The sequence below is a fragment of the Helianthus annuus genome, chromosome 3 (assembly GCF_002127325.2).
Source record: "Helianthus annuus cultivar XRQ/B chromosome 3, HanXRQr2.0-SUNRISE, whole genome shotgun sequence".
NCBI classification, from domain to species: Eukaryota; Viridiplantae; Streptophyta; class Magnoliopsida; order Asterales; family Asteraceae; genus Helianthus; species Helianthus annuus.
Window position 1 is genome coordinate 59,299,533 of NC_035435.2, and position 17,058 is coordinate 59,316,590.

Consider the following 17,058-nt stretch of genomic DNA (forward strand, 5'->3'; position numbering starts at 1 on the left):
CTTGATGCCGTCGACGATGCTTTTGTTAACCGCTTCTACTTGACCATTCCCTTGTGGGTGTGCAACCGAAGAGAAGGTGTGCTCGATGTGCAATTCTTTGAACCATCGCTCAAGGTCATCTGCTGCGAAGTTCGTACCGTTATCAGTGATGATTCTGAGCGGTAAGCCGAAACGACATATGATTTGTTCCGATATGAATCTCTTGACGACATTTGACGTGGTTGATGCAAGTGCCTTCGCCTCTACCCATTTGGTGAAATAGTCTACTGCGACTATTATGAATTTGACCGCTCCTGGGGCTTCTGGAAAAGGACCGACCATGTCTATGCCCCATTGCTGGAAGGGCCATGCGGTTGTTACTGGCACTAGCTCATTTTTGGGGCGCATTGTCTTGGGCGCATGTCGTTGACATCCGCTGCACTTCCTCAACTCTTTTACTGCGTCTAGATGCATTCCGGGCCAGTAGTATCCGGCATTCATCACCTTTGCCACTACCATTCTTGGTCCGGCGTGTATACCACAGATTCCTTCATGCACTTCTCTGATCAGATAATTCGCATCTTCAGCGTCGACACATCTCAACAATGGGCCTAGGTATGATTTTCTGTATAAAATCCCATCGGCCATCTGGTAATGCTCGGCCTTGTATTGGATTTTTCTTGCTTCAGCCTTATTCTTGGGTAGTATTCCGGATTGAAGATACATGATTATTGGGGTCATCCAAGACGTCGTTCCCGTTTGGATGACGCTTACTTCCCTGAGTGGAACAGACGGGTTGCTCAGAACTTCTATGCGCACATCTTTCGCCAAATGTTGGAAACTTGTGGATGCGAGTTTACTCAGTGCATCTGCTGGTTTGTTCTCGCTTCTGTTTATGTGATGTACCTTGTAAGAATAGAAGGTTTGGAGCAACCAGGGCCGGCTATTGGGCCGGGCGGCCCGGGCAACAGCCGAGGCCCAAAACCTCTAAGGGGCCCAAAATTTAAAAAACTTCTTTAATATATATTATGCATCGATGTGGGCCTAGGGATATAACAGGGGCGCTAAAACAAAACACGGCAGTAGCAGCAACCATTCATCTCTGTTGTTCTCTGATAATCAAGCGCAAAAAAGCATGGATTCAACAGCAGCAACGACATCATTCTGATCATCTGTTCGTCACATTCATCTCTGAATTCGACATCAACAACAATCTAAGTGACTAGGGTTTCTATATTCTTACAATCAATCTCAGAAACAACTCAAAATCTGACAGACCAGGGTTTCGATTTCACATAAAAGGTAACTCAAACTTATTATGTCTTGCTCAAATGGTAGTCCAATTAATCTAGTCTTACAATCCATAAGGATTTTTATGATAAATTATGATTTTTTATTAGTGTTGGACTGGACAGTTAGTTGATTTTTGAGAAGAAACAGACGCCCAGCCCCCAACTCCAATTCTAGAAATCATAGCTTAGGTGGAATGGTGGATGACCAAACTGTGGATTTTAAAGCTTTTTGCCAATCTGTTTTGCTTTTTTAATTAATAGAAGTAGAAATACTAATTGAGTAAATTATGTTATAATTAAACAAATAGGCCAATAGGATGCTGTTGTTTTAGATTGATTGAAGCTTTGATATAATCAAAAGGACAATAAATGACCATTTTGATTTTTTTGATTCTATTTTTTTTATCAGTTAAGTAATACTCTAATTAACCACATTTTTATTTGATCAATTTAGTGTGTATGCGACGTGTGTGCTTGTTTCATTTGTTTGAGCGAGTTGTGTGGACATATAATATATGTATGTATGTTCAATAAGGTCTATTTGTGCAAAGTTGAATGCTTAAAACTTTGATGTTTATACTTTTGCAAGTCGACTTGAAACTTTGAATATTTTTGTCTAGAAATTACGCCTCGAGTTCCCAAATACAAATACTTATCTGGTAGTCAAAAACGTAAAAAAAGAAGCTAGAGGAGGACAAAAGAAAGGCCGACGAAGAAAGACTTAACGGATTGGCGATGATATCTATTGAAAACGAAATACTAGAAGATATGGAATATAAAGACTTGATCGAGAGTTTTGCTTCCAAAAACGCTAGGAGAGCCGCGCGATTCGCGTAAGTAAGTTCGATCATTTTGTTACACTACTTTTGTTTTGTTTATTTTATAACAATTATCGTCGTATTGTGGTTTTTTTGATGTATAATTATGAGTTTATATTATAAGTATTAGGCCCAAATTTTTTGTGTTGCCAAGGCCCAAAATTTTTTTGTCATTCTCGGGGACGGCCCTGGGAGCAACGTCTTTGCTTGACTTAGATAGAGCGCCATTACATCTCCCTTGGCTTCATATTGGCCGTTGATTTGTCCAGCTACAAGCATTGAGTCTACATGCGCTTCGATGTGTTTGACCCCCATTTTGATTGCCAATCTTAAGCCAACGAGAAAGGCTTCGTACTCTACTTCGTTGTTTGTACTTTTGAAATCCAGGCGTATGGCGTATGTGAACTCGTGTTTGTCAGGGCTCACCAGTCGAAGCCCTGCGCCTGCGCCGTCTTCGTTTGACGCGCCATCTGTGTACAACAGCCATGGTTCCTCTATTTGTTTCTTTTCTGCCTTTTCCATCGCTTTACATTCTCGATCTTTATCATCGGGCACCTCTGTCATGAAATCTGCTAGCACCTGCCCTTTGATGGCTGGTCTTGGTCTGAAGACCACATTGTGGCCGCCAAGTTCTATTGCCCATTTTGCTAGCCTGCCTGAGATTTCTGGTCACGCGAGGATGTTGCCTATGTTGTAGTTTGTTAGCACGTGTATTACGTGGTTGGCGAAGTATCTTCGCAACCGTCTTGATGCATAGATTAGTGCAAGGACCAGTTTCTCCATGATGGCGTACCGAGTTTCTGGGTCGGTCAAGGTTCTTGACACGTAGTAGACTGGTGTCTGGATACCTTGACGATCAACGAGTAGCACTGCTCCAACTGCTCTATCGGAAGCTGACAAATATAGTACTAAGGGCTCTCCCTTGACTGGTGCGGTTAGTGTCGGCAGCTTGATGAGGCAGTCTTTCATCTCGCGAAACGCGTTCTCTGCTTCCGGAGTCCACTGAAACTGGCTTTTCTTCATACAGTTGCGCAATGTTTTGATGAACGGGAAGGATTTTGCGGCGTGGTTGGCTAGGAAACAATTGAGCGCGGCTAATCGTCCCGCTAGTTTTTGCATTTCTTTGATGTTTGATGGCGAAGGCATTCTTTCGATTGCTTGAACTTTTTCTGGATTTACCTTGAAGCCATCTTTTGTGACGATGAAACCCAAGAATTTTCCTTCTTCCATGCCAAATGAGCATTTTGCCGGATTAAGTTTAATGCTTACGCTGCGCAGCGTGTTGAAAGTCTTTTGGATGTTTGTCAGCATCATGCTTTCTTCTTTGCTCATAATCACCAAATCATCCATATACACCTCGATGTACTTGCCGATGGTGTCGCTGAATGTTTCGTTCATCAATCTCTGATATGTCGCGCCCACATTCTTTAGACCGAAAGGCATCTTGGTGTAACAGTACAACCCTGTCGGTGTGCGGAATGCGGTTTTGTCTTCATCTTGAATAGCCATTTGGACCTGGTGATACCCCTTGTAGCAGTCAAGGAAACATTTCCACCTGAATGTTTCCAGAGAGTCGATCTTTTCGTCTATGTCTGGTAAGGCGTAACAGTCACGTGGACATGCCTTATTTAGATCTTTGTAATCTACACACATTCTCCAGCTTCCGTTTGGTTTTTTCACCATCACTGGGCTTGCTACCCATGTTTGGTATCTCACTTCTCTAATGATGCCCGCGTTCAACAGCTCCATCACCTGTTCCTTCATGGCTTCGTGTTTTTCATCCCCCAAGTGGCGTTTGGCATGTACCACTGGCTTCGCTTCTTCCGAGACGTTTAACCGATGTTCTGCTATGTGCCGTGGAACACCCACCATATCTGCTGGTGTCCAGGCGAACACGTCCATATTTTCGTGTAACAACTTTTTGAGCGCCGCGCACGTTAAACCGGACATTGCAGGTCCCAAGGTGATTGTCTGTTCTGGGTATGTGCTGTTCAGTACCCATTTTTCTGCCTCTGCGCGTGGTGCTTGTTTGCTTGCCTTTGCGGGTCTGACTTCATCTGTTGCTAAGACCTCTTTGCTTGCGTATATTAATGCTATGCCTATTTCTGTTGGGAAGCCAATATCTGAGTGTGTGCAGAGCATATCATACTGAAGTCTCATTGGGACTCCCTTCCTAGAAGGATGTCGTGTCTTGAATGCGCTGGTAACACCATGAACATGACATCTTCCGTTCTTGAATTTCTTCCATCTGAGAGTAACACCGGGAATGATATCTGTCCCAGGGGAAAGACGGCTTCGTTGCAGAAACCAGTGAGTGGGTAATCGACTGGTTCTAAGCGCGCCTTATCCTCCTGATCAAATTGGTTGAAGCATTGTTCATATATGATGTCCGCGGTGCTTCCCGGATCGATGAAAATGTAGTCTGTTTGGTAATGGCCAATTACTCCTGAGATGACTATCGGTCGCTTTTCCCTTGGGCCCCCTCTAACAACGGGAAAAATAACTTGTCGCTTGCTCCACGAGTCGTCTTGTGTGCGCTTGTTGTAGTTTTTCCTTGGCTTTCGTGGACCTCCCTGAACCATGTGGGTTTCTAACTTCCTGAGTTTTTTGTTATCTGCCCCTTCTTCTCGTCTCTGAATTTGGCGGTAATCGCGCTTTCTGCCTTTTACTAAGTGGGTGAGCTTTCCATCTCTCAGGGCCCTTTCAATTTCTTGCTTTAAACTGAAGCAGTCGTCGGTTAGGTGGCCCGTATCCTTGTGAAATTCACAGAAAAGATTGGGATCTTGACCCCTTTTGTTGCGCATCTGTAGGGGTGGTTTGAACTGGTGATTTTCAGTGGCCAAGACTTCAGAGGGGGGTTTTCGTCAGTGGTGTCCACTGTTTTTCCCTGTTTTCTCTTTTTACTTCCTTTCGGTGGGCTATTTGATTGATTGTGTGGCGCGCATCTTCCCTTGTTGGGCTTCTCTCTCTGTTGCCGGATGTTTTCCATGGTTGGCCTCTGCCTTTTTTACTATGCCGGTCACTGTGGTTATATCCGCGCTGACGGTGATCATCACCGGTCAGTTGCTTGTCAGTTTGCGCTATTGTTTTGGCTGCCTCGATGAAGGTTTCCCAATCTTTGGGTCCTCCGTCTCTTCCCTTCACGCGCTTGATTAGATCATCGCACTTGACTGCCCTCATGAAGTGTGCGCGCATCATCTTTTCACCCACGTCTCCGATCTCCAGACACTCCTTGTTATATCGTGTAATGAAATCTTCCACGCTTTCGTGATCTCGGCGCCATATATTCAAGCAATCAGCTGGGCCTCTGATGTGTCTTCGCTGTTGAGAGAAGTGTGCAAGGAACTTCTCTCTGAAGTCGACCCATGATTTAATTTTTCCTGCTGGTAAGCTGTCGAACCAGACGCGCGCTGCGCCCACAAATGTTTGTGCGAAAAGATGACACCAAGTTGGTAGGTTCCACCCACCTGTTGCTCCTGCGCCGTTAAAAACTTGGAGGTGGTCATCTGGATCTGTCAGGCCATTGTATTTGCCCACGTTGTGTGGCAACTTTGTCTTGTCTATAGCAGCTGTGGCGATTTCCCTGATGAATTTTGAGTTTTCAGCCATGTCATCTGGACGATAGCTTAAGGTGTAATCATGTTCTGCCTTTGGGTTGTACCCTGCGCGCTTAGCTGGCTTGTACGACTCGTGTTCTGGGTGTAGTCTGCTGAACACGGTGCTTTCTTTGTATGTTGGGTCTTCCTCTTCGTCTTCCCACTCATTGTTCATATTGCGCGCGCCCAGGCGGCTTTGAATCGGCCTTCGTTGTAAGTTGGAGTTTTGAACATAATTGCTTTTTGTTTCGCCATAAGTGTCGCGCGTGTCGTGCGTGCTTGGCCTCCTGATGTTGGGTGTAGGTCCCTTCTCTGGTCGCAAGTTCCACGCATGGATCTGCTGAGTTGTGTGTGTGCTCAGAGATCGTTGCGGTGGAGTAGCGAATGCTGACTGATTAGCCTGTGCTTGTAGCAAAGCTTGTTGTGCACTGAGCTGCGTATAAACAAGGTTTATAGACGCCATCTGTTCGGCGTACCAGGAAGCCAGAGTTTTTCCTTCGGGTAGCCCTAAAAGTGCAGAGAAATTCAGTTGTGCTTGCTCCGATGGGGCTGAGGGGCCAGCTCCATGGCTTGGTGTCTGCACTGGTGGAGGTGTTTGCTGGACTACTCCTGGTGGAGGTTGGAAAGTGGCTCCGTTTGTGGTCTGAGTGATTATCCTAGTGGGGGCTTGGAAAATGGGTCCAGTTGTGGTTTGACTAACAATCCTGGATGCACTTCCAAAAATACTAGGAAAATCGTTGTTCGTCTGCCTTTCCTGGATGATTTCGTTTCTTTGGCCCCTTTGGACGTGTGCTGTGTCCGAAACGAGTTCAAAGGAAGAAACTTCTCCTTCTATGTGGTGTGAAGGGTTTTGTTCAGCCATTTCTACGAGTGTTTTTCGAAAAGAAAAGAGATGAGATTGGTTTTGCAAAAAAGCGGATGGCGCCAATGATGAAACACAGCTTAACACTGAGGTTAATCTGTGGGGTTGTTTCTTCCGTGGGTTCAATCTCCTTTCTATTCGCTGAAAACGACCGAGATCCTGCAAAACAGCAACACTGTTAGTCTCGTTAAGAGGGGAATATGGGGGTTTCCCTCTTAACCAGGCTCCGGCGTGAGAATAAGTATTGTTCTGAGGAGGAATAAACAGTGTGTGTTAGCGTGTGAAAATGAGGGAGTAAGATGATTCAACCTGGATAATGAAGGGTCCTATTTATAGCCGGAGGGTGAAGAAGGAAGGAGCAGCTATGCCAGCTGTGGTTGCGCGCCAGCTGTCCGACCAAGGGGAATATCCTCTTGGTCTCCTCTGCCATATCCGATGTAGTGGTACACGTGGCGCGCCTAGGTTTGTCCATGCTGGAAACATCGTACTGGCAGTGTCAGCTCTGCTCTCTGATTTATCGCAGGCCTATGTGGCGCTCTGCGACTGGTGACACATGCTGTCCTTTTTGTCGGAGAGAGCATCTTTGGTGCCACCTTGACATTTTCCAGAAGTTTCTAGAAGCTTGTGGATTGTGTTGCTGATGTTGATGCCACGTGCGCTTGAAGGGGAAGTGTGGTCCCTGCCATGTAGGCAGGGAATTGGGACCATACCTCTTCAATGAGCTTGAAACATTGAATGAAGTTCTTGAGGGCAAACTAAAAACAAAGGGAGAAGAATTAGATAGAAGGACGAGATATTTGGTTTATAACTGGATTTTTTTTTGCTGTTGTTGTTGTAATTGTTTGGTTATGCTATTCAGGCTTTAGGTTTAGGTTTAGGTTATGCAGTATGTTGTTAGGTAATGAACTAGGTTTAATTGTAATCCAGTGTTTTGTAATGAAGGGCTTGTTTGAAATGAAATGAAGTGTTTATGTAATGCAGTGTGTTAATTACAAATGGTACAAATGTTATGAAGTGTAAGTGTGTTGTAGTGTTTAAGTATATATGGTCATTGCAGATAATTACCAAAACAAAATGACCAAATGCACAAACCTAATGACCAAAACATGGGTTCACAAACCTCTTTTTTAAAGGGGAATTCAATTTGGATGATAATAATCTCAAATCAGTTATTGGAAATAAATAATCACACCTAACTCAATTTGGACGATAATAATCTCAAATCAGTTATTGACCGATAATAATCCGAACTGGTCATTTTTTTTTGTAAAATAGTCCGCCGTTAAAATAGCTTAACGGAGTTAAGTTTTTTTTTTTTTTTTCCGAATTACAAACCGATGTTTTAGGGCTTTTGATCAGAACGAGGATACGAGTCAATTGATGTAAAACTTACCTCGAAATTGTGCTCGAAATGGCTTGATTTTTGTTAATTGGAAGTTTAAACACCCGAATTGAAGCATCGTTTTCGTGGGTTGAGGCGATATTTCGAGGTAAGTTTTACATCAATCGACTCGTAACCTCGTTCTAATCAAAAGCCCTAAAACATCAGTTTGTAATTTGGAAAAAAAAAAAACTTAACTCCGTTAAGCTATTTTGAAGGTGGACTATTTTACAAAAAAAAATTGACTAGTTCGGATTATTATCGGCCAATAACTGACTTGAGATTATTATCGGCCAAATTGAGTTAAGTGAGATTATTTATTTCCAATTTTCCTTAAAACTATGATTAAATGTATAAAAAAATTTGTAAAAAAAAAAAACTAATGCAGTACGACCCGTATAGGTCTAGTCAGCCGCCAGAGAAGAACTGACACATACAAATTTAATTTTTAACTTTTAAACCTATACAACCCGTACTGAAAAACCAAAATGTGCGAATAAATTAGCTGGTATACCAATAGAATTCTCATTCTCATAAATAATATAGGCCAACATTGGTAGTTGACTTGAGAAAATTGACCAAAGCCTGATTTGACTATTAACAAGGATTAATGATTAATTTTTTTAAAAGTTGGAGCATGACTATTGTATTTTTAAACGCAATTTTCACTCCTAAATACCACTTAATCAATTTGCATTTGTTGGGATTTAAACTGCTAACTTTCTTTTAGTATATAAAAAATATTGTAACTAATATTTATAAAAACGTAGTATTTCAAACGATGTGTAGGCTCGTTGAATTTTAATTTCAAAATTTGCTTAAGAATAGATGTGTTATGGACTTATGGTTGATTCACCCATCAGTCATGATCCTTTACTGGTCAACTATTTATCATATGTTCGTTCAAGTCTTTGCACGATTTTGATGTCCACTTTGGATGGTTAATATACAACACAATTGTGAAGGCCTACCTAACTTTACTTCATTGTTTTGCTTGAATTGATTGATAACTTTACATCTTTCTTACTAAACAAAAAATTATATAATGGTATACAAATAATTGTATTTAGCATTCATATAACATATTCATATTCATATTTTATCGTCATTAAAATAAGGCGTGAATTTTACAATATTTGATCATATATGTGAAGGAAAAATCTTAGTGAAAATGTGTTTTTCACTAAGTTTGTCTTTCATGATATGAGAGTTTCACAAGTGAACCAAACCACTTCCAAATCGAAGTTGAGATGAATGGGATATAAGGGATTCATGTCAAACAAGAATCTCAACCACAATCGCCAACGACTATTTTATCTGTTTTTTATAGCTGAAGGGGTATGGTCCCAAAAAGTCGCGCAAACCTCCACCCAGGTTGCGCGCGAGACCATACTCCTTATTTCAGAAAACTTATTAATAATATCCACGCGCGACCTACACACGTTGTAGTTTGCCCAGCGCGAGGCAAGGCCCACAAGAGGCTCAGATATCAGCACTTAGCATAAAAACAATGGAACAAATGAGCATACTAACCCCGCGCGGGTTAGTTTGCTGTCCAACAAGAGCCACTCAGTAGGGAAGCGCACGGCTACCTACAGTGGTACATAAGGTACAAGTGGCAGTAAAAGGAGCCAATGAGCGTCTAGCAGGCTCTGGTCAATCGTGCGCCACGATCGCCTGACGAGAAGTACACAAGGACGCCTACGTGGCACCAATCAGAGGACGGAGACAACTGTCCCACGATCTCCACTTGTCTGCTGATGACAGAAGGACAACAAGGCCGACAACAATGACACGTGGCTCCAATCAAGGTGCGCCAGCACCGACGAACGTCTAGAAGCCACTAAGCGGTCGACGCCAGTGAGACAAAGAGCATATCCGTTTTGTTGTCCGCTTCCGGCCCAAGGCCCATCAGCCCATAACCCCTTACACCTCTCTGGCTATAAATAGAGACCTCATTCCACAGGTTAAACATTCTATTCCCTCTACTCTCACTCTTTACACTTAATTACTCTCAAAGCGGTCGCTTATTCTCACGCTGGAGCCTGGTTAAGAGGGAAACCCCCACATTCCCCTCTTAACGAGTAACGGTGTTCTGTTTTGCAGGATTGGTTACCAAGTCGGAGCTCAAATATCCTCAAGAAGATTAACCATCATGAAAGCAACATAAACCAATCTAATTAACCCCCTAATTAGATCAGTGTTTCTTCATTGGCGCCCACCGATTTTTTCTATAACCACCCTCATCTTCTTTTATTTGAGCCTTTGACATCTTTTTCATCCTTCGACTATGACTGGTCAAGGAACCATTCCTGAGTTCGGTTTCGGAACCAACTCTAACACGGCGTTGGGTGAAGGAATCCAAAACTTCCAAGCCCAACAAATCGAAGAAATCGGCGAAGTTGAAATCAACAATACTGGGGGTCCGCGCGGGAGCTTCACCCGCATCACCCAAGTGGTCACCCCAGGGAACAACGGAGAAGGACCTTCGAAAACAGCGCCACCTCAAAATGTATCTGCATTACTAGGCTTACCAGAAGGCGAAACCCCAGCCTCGTGGTATGCCAAGAACATCGCCACCATCAATGCAGCATACCAATCGCTGATCGCGCAGCAAGCAGTTTTGACGGCAGAACCGTCCTTGGTCACCCCTCAGAGTCAGGGGGTACGCCAAATGCCCCCGCCAGCCAATCTACAAGGCAGAATCAACAGGCCTCCCCCTACAAGACGTTTAAGCGTACAAGACACGCGCGATACAAGAGGGGAAACGGATAGTTACTACGACTATCCGTCGAACCTTCAACGAGGCCCTGTTCACAGCCGGCTCACGCCGCACAACATGAACAATGAATGGGAAGAAACGGACCCGTATGATCCCACATGGGAAGGTGACGAGGAATCGTCAGTCTTTAATCGTTTACCAAAAAACCATGAGTACTACAAGCCAAGACAACACATTGGCTACACAGAAGAAGCTGAAAGAGATTTCCGCCTGGCATACCGACCAGCGGAAGCTGCGGAACACTCCAAGTTTATCCCGAAAATTGCACTCGCGCCGCTTTCACGAGAGAAGCTACCCCCGACTGTTGGGAAATTCAATGGGTTGACTGATCCAGACGATCACGTCAGAACATTCACGAGTGTGGGCTGCATGGGAGGTTGGAACATGCCCATGTGGTGCCACCTGTTCATTCAAACTCTTACCGGAGCGGCTCGCGCCTGGTTTGACAGCCTTCCGCCTGGGAAGATTAAATCATGGACAGATTTCAAGACGCAATTCTTGAGCTACTTTAGCCAACAACGTCGCTACCAACGCGACACAGCCGAAGTAGAAGATATTTGGCGAAGAGATGGTGAAGGTCTGGAGGACTTCATCACACGTTTTAACAAAGAATGTCTGGAAATAGGCGGCGTCAGTGAGCAACTCATGCGCTGTCACTTCAAAAAGGCTATACGCTGCGATAGTCTCATTCGAACCATCACAGGCAAAGATGGAATGCCAAAGGAGTGGGATAAACTAATGGAAGCCGCAAAAATCGTCGCGCAAACTGAGGAGTCCCTTGCTGGTGGAAAGGGCTACTACCCTGAAGATCGATTCTCAAGAGGGAGTACGCGCGACAACAACAACAAGCGTAACAAATACAAGAGTAATGACTGGAAGTCTGAGAGACCAAGAGGCCGCGACGACAGGCCGCGCTACAGAGAAGATGCGCGAGAAACGATTGACCGAATTGGTTACAAGAAGGCGGCCAGAGACGACAATCGTGACAAACACTGGACTCCGCTCACAAAAACGCCAAAGGAGGTATTGTTGACGGAGAATCACGATTTCAAGGCTCCCAGGCCAATGATAAACAAGAAAGGGCAGGATCCCAACTTGTACTGCGATTTTCACAAAGATTCAGGGCACCTGACCGACGACTGTTATAGCTTGCGCCAAGAAATCGAGAGAGCGCTCAAAAGCGGTAAGCTAAGCCATTTAGTGAAGAATGTACGCAAGGAAACCCGTCAACTCCAGCGCCATGACGAAGGGAACCACAAAAAGGTCCGACGACTAGAGACTCACATGGTCAACGGACCCAGGTATAGCGCGAAAGAGAAAGGCAAACGCCCCTATGAACCTTCTTGGCAAGCGCAACAGGTTATATTTCCGGTAGTGCGCGGCGGACCTCGCGCCACACGTCCCGTCGTCATTACCGGTATAATCGGGCATTATGAAACTGACTACATATTCATAGACCCGGGAAGTACTGCCGACATCATTTACGAACAGTGTTTCAATCAGTTGGATGAGGAGGATAAAGCGCGACTCGAGCCAGTCGATTATCCTTTGTCTGGATTTTGCAACGAGATGGTTTTTCCACTCGGACAGATCAGTTTCCCCGTCACGCTCTCTGACGGGAAACACTCAAGAACAACAAATGTGAACTTCATGGTAATGCCAGTGAAATCGAGGCATGATGTGCTTATTGGGAGGGAAACACAAGGCGAGCTAAACATGGTGACTTCAACGCCACATTCTGCGATAGGTTTCCCAACCAAGACAGGAGTAGCAATCATATATGCCAAGAAAGAAGTAATGTCAACTGAAGAGCTGCGCCCAACAAACGCGGCGAAGGTCTCCACGACCGAGCCAGAGAAATGGGTTTTAAACCGAAAATACCCAGAGCAGACTGTGACAATTGGCCACGCCATTTCGTCAGACATCAGAACACGTTTAAAGCAACTGCTGTTTCGAAACATGGACATATTTTCCTGGACCCCGGCAGACATGACCGGTGTCCCGCGCAACATCACCGAGCATTGCTTAAACACGTACCCCTCTGTCGAGCCAAAGGTCCAAAGAAGGCGCAGCCTAGGAGCAGACAAGACAAAAGCAATGAACGAGCAAGTATGTGAGCTGCTCAAAGCCGGGATCTTGCGAGAGGTAAGATATCAGAGTTGGGTTGCGAACCTAGTGATGGTCGAAAAGTCAAACGGCGGATGGCGCATGTGCGTAGATTACACCGATCTCAACAAGGCGTGCCCAAAGGATTGCTATTCCTTGCCTGAGATCGATAAAAAAATAGATTCTCTCGCGCCATACCGATGGAAGTGCTTTTTGGATTGCTACAAAGGATACCATCAAGTTCAGATGAAGCTAGAGGATGAAGACAAGACAGCGTTCAGAACTGATCTTGGAATCTTCTGCTACACAAAGATGTCTTTTGGCCTGAAGAATGCAGGCGCGACATATCAACGCTTGATGGACAAGACCTTTGTAGGTGACATCGGAAAGCATATTGAGGTTTATATCGATGATCTAGTGGTTAAAAGTCCCGAGGAGGACCAAATGTTGAAAGACATCGAGAAAACGTTCAACTCATTGCGCAGCGTAAATATGAAGCTAAATCCAGCTAAGTGTTCTTTTGGCATGGAAGAAGGGAAGTTTCTAGGCTTCATTGTCACAAACGGCGGTTTCAAGGTGAATCCAGAGAAAGTACAAGCTATAGAACGAATGCCCTCACCGCGAAACATCAAGGAAATGCAACGACTGGCCGGCCGGCTGGCCGCGCTTAATCGTTTTCTCTCCAACCACGCCGCAAAGTCGTATCCCTTCATCAGTACGTTGCGCAACTGCGTGAAGAAACAGGAGTTCAAGTGGACACCGGAGGCAGAAACAGCTTTTCAACAGATGAAAGCGTGTCTAATTGAACTCCCTACCCTGACGGCACCGTTTGAAAAAGAGCCCCTCGTACTGTACTTGTCCTCCTCGGATAAGGCAGTAGGGTCAGTATTGTTGGTCGACAGAAATGGAGTGCAAACTCCGATCTATTATGTCAGCAGGGTACTCACAGACCCAGAAACAAGATACCCCACAATGGAAAAGCTGGTTCTTGCGCTACTACACGCCTCTCGAAGGCTGCGCCGGTACTTCACAGGCCATGTGATAACTGTGCTTACAAACTTCCACATCGGCACTATACTGCAAAAGCCTGAGACATCAGGCAGGTTGGCAAAATGGGCCATTGAACTAGGAGGCCATAACATCTTGTACATGCCACGACCAGCCATTAAGGGCCAGGTCCTAGCCGACTTCATCACAGAAGTGCCGGCCGATAAAATCAAGGAGTGCGAGCTGATAGAGACTCCCGAGAAAGATGCAACAGATGAAACTTGGATGCTTTACACCGACGGGGCATCAAATGAAGATGGCGCGGGCGCAGGATTGCGCCTAGTGAGCCCAGAGAATCACGAGTTTACTTACGCCATTAAGTTGGACTTCAAAAACACCAACAACGAGGCTGAGTACGAAGCATTTCTGGCAGGCTTACGCCTCGCCATCAAAATGGGAGCCAAAAGCTTGCGCGCACATGTTGACTCACTCCTGATAGCCAATCAAGTAAATGGCATATACGACGCGAAGGGAGAAGTCATGGCTTTGTATCTAGAACAAGCGAAAGAATTGCTCCAACAATTCAAATCTCACAAGGTTATACACATCAATCGCTCCGAAAACAAGCCAGCTGATGCCTTGAGCAAGCTTGCCTCGACCTCCTTTCAACATCTTGCCAAAGATGTAAGGATAGAGGTACTCAAGAATCCATCGGTGTTGCTGCGACAAGTGAATGTGATCGAAACGGGCCAACCTTCATGGATGACCCCGATAATCCAGTACTTGCAAGAAGGGGTACTCCCTGAAAACAAAGCGGAAGCGAGGAAGATCCAAAACAAAGCCCTACAATATGAAATGAACGGCGGTATTTTGTACCGAAAGTCCTTCCTGGGGCCACTACTGCGCTGTGTGGACCCCCAGGATGCGAACTACCTGATAAGGGAGATCCATGAGGGGATCTGCGGCATTCACTCCGGGCCACGGATGGTTGTCGCAAAGATTATGAGCGCCGGTTACTACTGGCCTGGTATGCATGTAGACGCGCTGAAGGAGATTCGCAAATGTGACTCTTGCCAGAGGCATTCTCCAAAAACACTGCGCCCCAAGAACGATCTTATCCCTGTATCCACTGCATGGCCCTTCCAGCAGTGGGGAATTGACATGGTGGGACCCTTCCGGATGCTCCCGGCGCCGTAAAATTCATCATAGTGGCTGTCGACTACTTCACAAAGTGGGTGGAGGCCAAAGCCCTTGCATCCACCACAGCTATGATTGTGCGCAAGTTCATCTGGGAGCACATCATATGCAGATTTGGCCTCCCGCTCAAGATTGTAACAGACAATGGCACCAACTTTGCATCGGAAGATCTCAAGAAGTGGATGAAGGAGATGAAAATTGAACACACTTTCACATCTGTTGCGCACCCCCAAGGCAACGGACAAGTGGAAAGCGTGAACAAACGCATTGTCGAGGGAATAAAGGCCAGATTGGGGACAAGGCGACGAGGATGGGTTGATGAGCTCCCTAGCATCCTATGGGCTCATCGAACTATGCCTAAAACGAGTACCGGCGAGACCCCTTTTAGCTTGGTTTATGGCTCAGAGGCGGTTATCCCGGCGGAGATTGGCCTACCCTCACCACGCATGACAGCGGTCAACACAATTGACAATGAAGCGGAAAGACATCTTGACTTGGACTTGTTAGAAGAAAGGCGCGAAATCGCACGAATCAAAGAGGCCAAGTACAAGACCCAGCTAGAAAGGTACTACAACACAAGGGTACGCATCTGTACCTTCACCCCAGGGGAATACGTCTTCCGCGATAATGAAGCGTCAAACGCGGAACGTCCAGGAAAGTTGGCACCTAAATGGGAAGGCCCATACCTGATCCACGAGGTCCTGGGCAAAGGGGCCTACAAGTTACACACCCTAGATGGCCACATCTTACCACGAACATGGAACGCGCAACAACTGCGCAAATGTTATATGTAACTTACTTCGGCCTTGCGCCCGTTTTTACTTTCCTATGTCGGCTATACGCCATTAGCAATTAATGTATGAAGGCCTATGCGCCCATTCTAGACTTAATGAAAACATACGACATGTTTTTCTATTACATTTTTTCGTTACAAATGCATGCTAAACTTTTGATTAGCGCGAAAACACTCCAGCATTTCAGAGTTTCTTAAACAAGAACCACCTCCAAGGTCCTCCGCGAACTAAGCGCGAGACCGGGCGGTCACCTTTTACTTAAAAAGACACTTCCATTTATTCGAGCTAATTTAACCTAAGTTTTGACAGCAATGCAATAATTAGAACGGAAAAAACGAAAACGATTCATATAATAAACTTGAGCAACTACGCAGCATTTACAATCAAGTTGCAAAAGACAGTTACAAGGCACGAACGCCTATCAACAACCTATTCTATTCATCGCGTCGATCACCATCATCATCTCCGTCATCCTCACCATCGTCATCGTTGCCATCATCATCACCATCTCCACCGTCATCACCAGCTGGTTCTTCATCGGATAGTTCGACGGTAACTGGTGGGTCGAGGACTGCTTTAAGACGCTGGCACCAGTCGTCTTTTTTCAAAGATTCCACAACCAGATCCATGATAGGCAAGGTAAGGTTGTCATACGAGTTTTCAGCATGTGCAAGCGCAGCATCAGCACGTTCAGTCACCGAGCAATGGCTTACATCAAATTCTTGCCCTAGCACCTGCTCAACGTGACTGGCACATTCCAAGTAACCTCCTCGATGACCCACCGCACGCGCCGCATCCGTGAGAGCAGCAACGGCGCGATCGAGCTCGCCAGCATTTAAGATGGAGTTGGCAACCTTCAACAAAAGAAAAGCGTTAAGGACAACCCTTAACCAGATGGAATCATAAAAGACAGAAGTATAAACTTACCAGCGCTACTCCACGAGTGCGCATCCATTCAGCCTCCGAGACAAGCGTGTCAACGATGCCTTGGGCCTCAGAGTAGTTGGTCTGAGCCACGTTAAGCGCGGCAGTGCTGACAGCACGCGCCTCCTCAGCTGTAGCAGCCTTAACCCTCTCGGCCTCCAGGTCGATCTCCAACGACTCACATCTGTCGATTTGCTCGTTCAAGCGACGTTTGAGCTCCGCAATCTCAGCGTCCTTGGCGTGGAGATCTCTGTCCTTGCTAGACAGCTGCATCTTGGCCTCAGACAACTCAACCTGGAAATCGACAAAACAACTTAGACCAGTTTGTTAACAACATAGC

The 17,058-nt window shown here is 45.5% G+C and overlaps 1 protein-coding gene across 1 annotated transcript; it reads right to left on the minus strand.

Annotated features, from left to right (window-relative positions):
• Positions 1–4,245: 4,245 nt before the first annotated feature.
• Positions 4,246–4,893, minus strand: LOC110931760. The gene has a single exon (XM_022175142.1). It carries the CDS (start codon positions 4,891–4,893, stop codon positions 4,246–4,248), a length of 648 nt encoding a protein of 215 aa, XP_022030834.1.
• Between the last annotated feature and the right edge of the window lie 12,165 nt (positions 4,894–17,058).

Excerpts from the sequence above, each read along its gene's own strand:
- LOC110931760 (XM_022175142.1), bottom strand. The coding sequence starts at position 4,893 with ATGCGCAACAAAAGGGGTCAAGATCCCAATCTTTTCTGTGAATTTCAC.